The sequence below is a fragment of the Mustela nigripes genome, chromosome 10, assembly GCF_022355385.1.
Source record: "Mustela nigripes isolate SB6536 chromosome 10, MUSNIG.SB6536, whole genome shotgun sequence".
Classification (NCBI taxonomy): Eukaryota; Metazoa; Chordata; class Mammalia; order Carnivora; family Mustelidae; genus Mustela; species Mustela nigripes.
Window position 1 is genome coordinate 9,712,879 of NC_081566.1, and position 2,336 is coordinate 9,715,214.

At 63.0% G+C, this 2,336-nt stretch overlaps 1 protein-coding gene across 1 annotated transcript; it reads right to left on the reverse strand.

Moving 5' to 3' along the window:
- Positions 1-1,029: 1,029 nt before the first annotated feature.
- C10H1orf202 (chromosome 10 C1orf202 homolog) lies at positions 1,030-2,124 on the reverse strand. Its single transcript, XM_059414006.1, has one exon. It carries the CDS (start codon positions 1,403-1,405, stop codon positions 1,058-1,060), a length of 348 nt encoding a protein of 115 aa, XP_059269989.1. The 5' UTR covers positions 1,406-2,124; the 3' UTR covers positions 1,030-1,057.
- Between the last annotated feature and the right edge of the window lie 212 nt (positions 2,125-2,336).

The following is a 2,336-nucleotide window of genomic DNA, read 5'->3' on the forward strand; positions in this document are numbered from 1 at the left end:
CACGGGCACCAGGAGAACCCTGTTAGGGACCAGGAGCTCAGGGGCCACTTCTGCATCAAGCGGAGAGCCTCTAGACCCATTGCTGGATGCTTCTGGCTAGTTCAAAGGGCTGTTTCGGGGAGGGTAGAGGGGGCATGGGGGGCGGGCGGGCCGCAGGTGTGATCTGGGAATAGCTCCCAGGAGAGGCCAGCAGAACAGTTTAATAAGTACCCTGACCGCCTTCCTTCTTTCTTTTCAGAAAGTGCACCGAGCACTTGTGCTTCTAATATTTGACTTCCATCCTCACAAGCCTGTGGAGAGTATCATTAGCTGGCTTTTATTGATGAGGCACAGGAAGAAATTAAAGACCCATCCAGGGGTCCCCCAGATTCCTCGGATTCCTCCTTGCTCTGTGCTCTTTTATCTGTCCCTGCAGGCAAACCCCAAACCTTAGTTCTAATGTTGGCTTAGGTCAGAGCTCACAAATGCCTGAAAACAAAAGATAAAAGCAGAGTTGGAGCACTTCGATGTGGGCTGAGGAGCTCAGCAATCCGCTGCGTACACAAACTATTCTTAATCCACAGACTGTCAACAACGGCGGGCGCTCTCACCTCATCCCCTTTGGGGGTGTCCAGCCGCGAAGGAGCAGCAGAGGGGGGTGTGGGGCTCCCCAAGGGTGGGGGGTGGGGGCAGAGGAACTGGGGGTCTGGTGCTTGGGAAGGTGCAGGGCCCCAGGAGGATGCGAAGCCCCTGGAGGATTCAAGGCTCCAGTGGGGTACGGGCCCCCCGCCAGCTCCTCCAGGGCTTCCCAGCGCCTCGAGGCCTGAGGCCCTGCAGCCTGGAGACACGAAGGACGAAGGACGGGCCCTTCCCGTCGGTGAAAGCCCGCGCGGGGGTCGCCCAGCCCCAAAGAGCCCGCGCGGTCTTTCATTCACAGGACGTCGGGTTTATTTTTCTTTCTCGCCTTTGTCAAACCAAACCAAACCGAGGCTCTGGGGCGCCCGGGGTGGGGGGGGGGGGGGGGGGCGGGGGCCCGGGGGGGGGCCGGGGTCCCGGGGTCCCGGCGGCCGCCCGCGGCCTAGTCGCCGCCCGGCGCGCGCTCCAGCACCAGCAGCGGGATCTCCTCCAGCCGCTCGGGCCGCTCGCCGCGCCGCAGGTAGCGCCTCCTCCACGCCGCCAGCCGCTGCATCAGCCTCTGCAGGCGCGGGTGCGCCCACAGGCCGCGCTCCGGAGCCGCCCGGCCCCGCGCGCGCTTGGCCTTCTTCCTGCGCCCGCCGCGCGCCGCGCCCCGCCGCAACAGCCGCCGCCAGCACCAGCAGCCCGCGCCGCCGTCGCCCGCGTCCCCGCGCTTCAGGCGCGCCGCCCCCTCCGCCAGCCCGTGCTGCGCGCCCCCGCGCCGGGCCCCGCCGGGCCGCACGTCCGCCATGCCCGGCCCTCGCCGCCTCCGCACGCGGCCTCCGCACGCGCACTCGGGTCCCCGCTCGGCCGAGGGGTCCTGGCCGCCGCCTGCGCTCGGGCTCCGGTCTGCGGTCTCCGGGGAAACCCGAACGCTGACCCCACAATGCCCCGCACGGCCGTCCTCGCTCCCCCACGCCGGGGGCTCTGTCGGGCCGCGAACGGGATCCGTCGGCCCGAGGCTCCGGGGGCAGATCCGCGGCCTCGGACAGGCGGCACCGGCTCCAGGGCCTGCCGGGGTCCCTGCGCCCCCTCCCCCGCCCTCGACCCCCACATTAAGCCCGCGCACGGCCCCCACCGGATCCCAGCTTGGATGTCAGCCCCAGGCCTGGGTTGCCCTGGAGGCTGGTCGTTTAGGGGGACTGGTCTCAGGGGTTCTGTAGCTTTCCACCAGCGGGAACCAGAGTTGCAGGAAAGACCTCAGCACCTGATACTCTTCATCGGATCTCTTCCTTGTGGGATGATGATCGATTTTTTTTTTTTCCCCAGGATTTTTTCCTGATTGTAGACGTTAAGATTTTTTGTGTGTGGAGAAAATCGAAAAACACAAATACAGCAAAGAAAACATCTTTTGGGGCACCTGGCTGGCTCAGCCGGTTAGGCATCTGCCTTCAGCTCACCTGGGATCAAGTCCCCTTCTCTCTGGCTCTGCTCAGCGGGGAGCCTGCTTCTCCCTCTGCCACTCCCTCTGCTTGTGCTCTCTCTGCCTCTCTCTCTCAAATAAATAAAATATCTTTAAAAGATAAGAGATAACCTCTTTTTCCTGCTTTTGTATACAAATTTTTGCACTTGTCAATTTCTCAAATTCAAGGGAGGAGAGGGAAAAAGAAGAGGAAGCTAGCATCTGTCGTGTCTTTATGTCCTAAGCAGTCCACCTAGCATGTCTGTTTGTCTCGTTTTGT

Bases quoted from the DNA above. Each gene is read 5' to 3' on its own strand.
- C10H1orf202 (XM_059414006.1), bottom strand. From the start codon at position 1,405: ATGGCGGACGTGCGGCCCGGCGGGGCCCGGCGCGGGGGCGCGCAGCAC.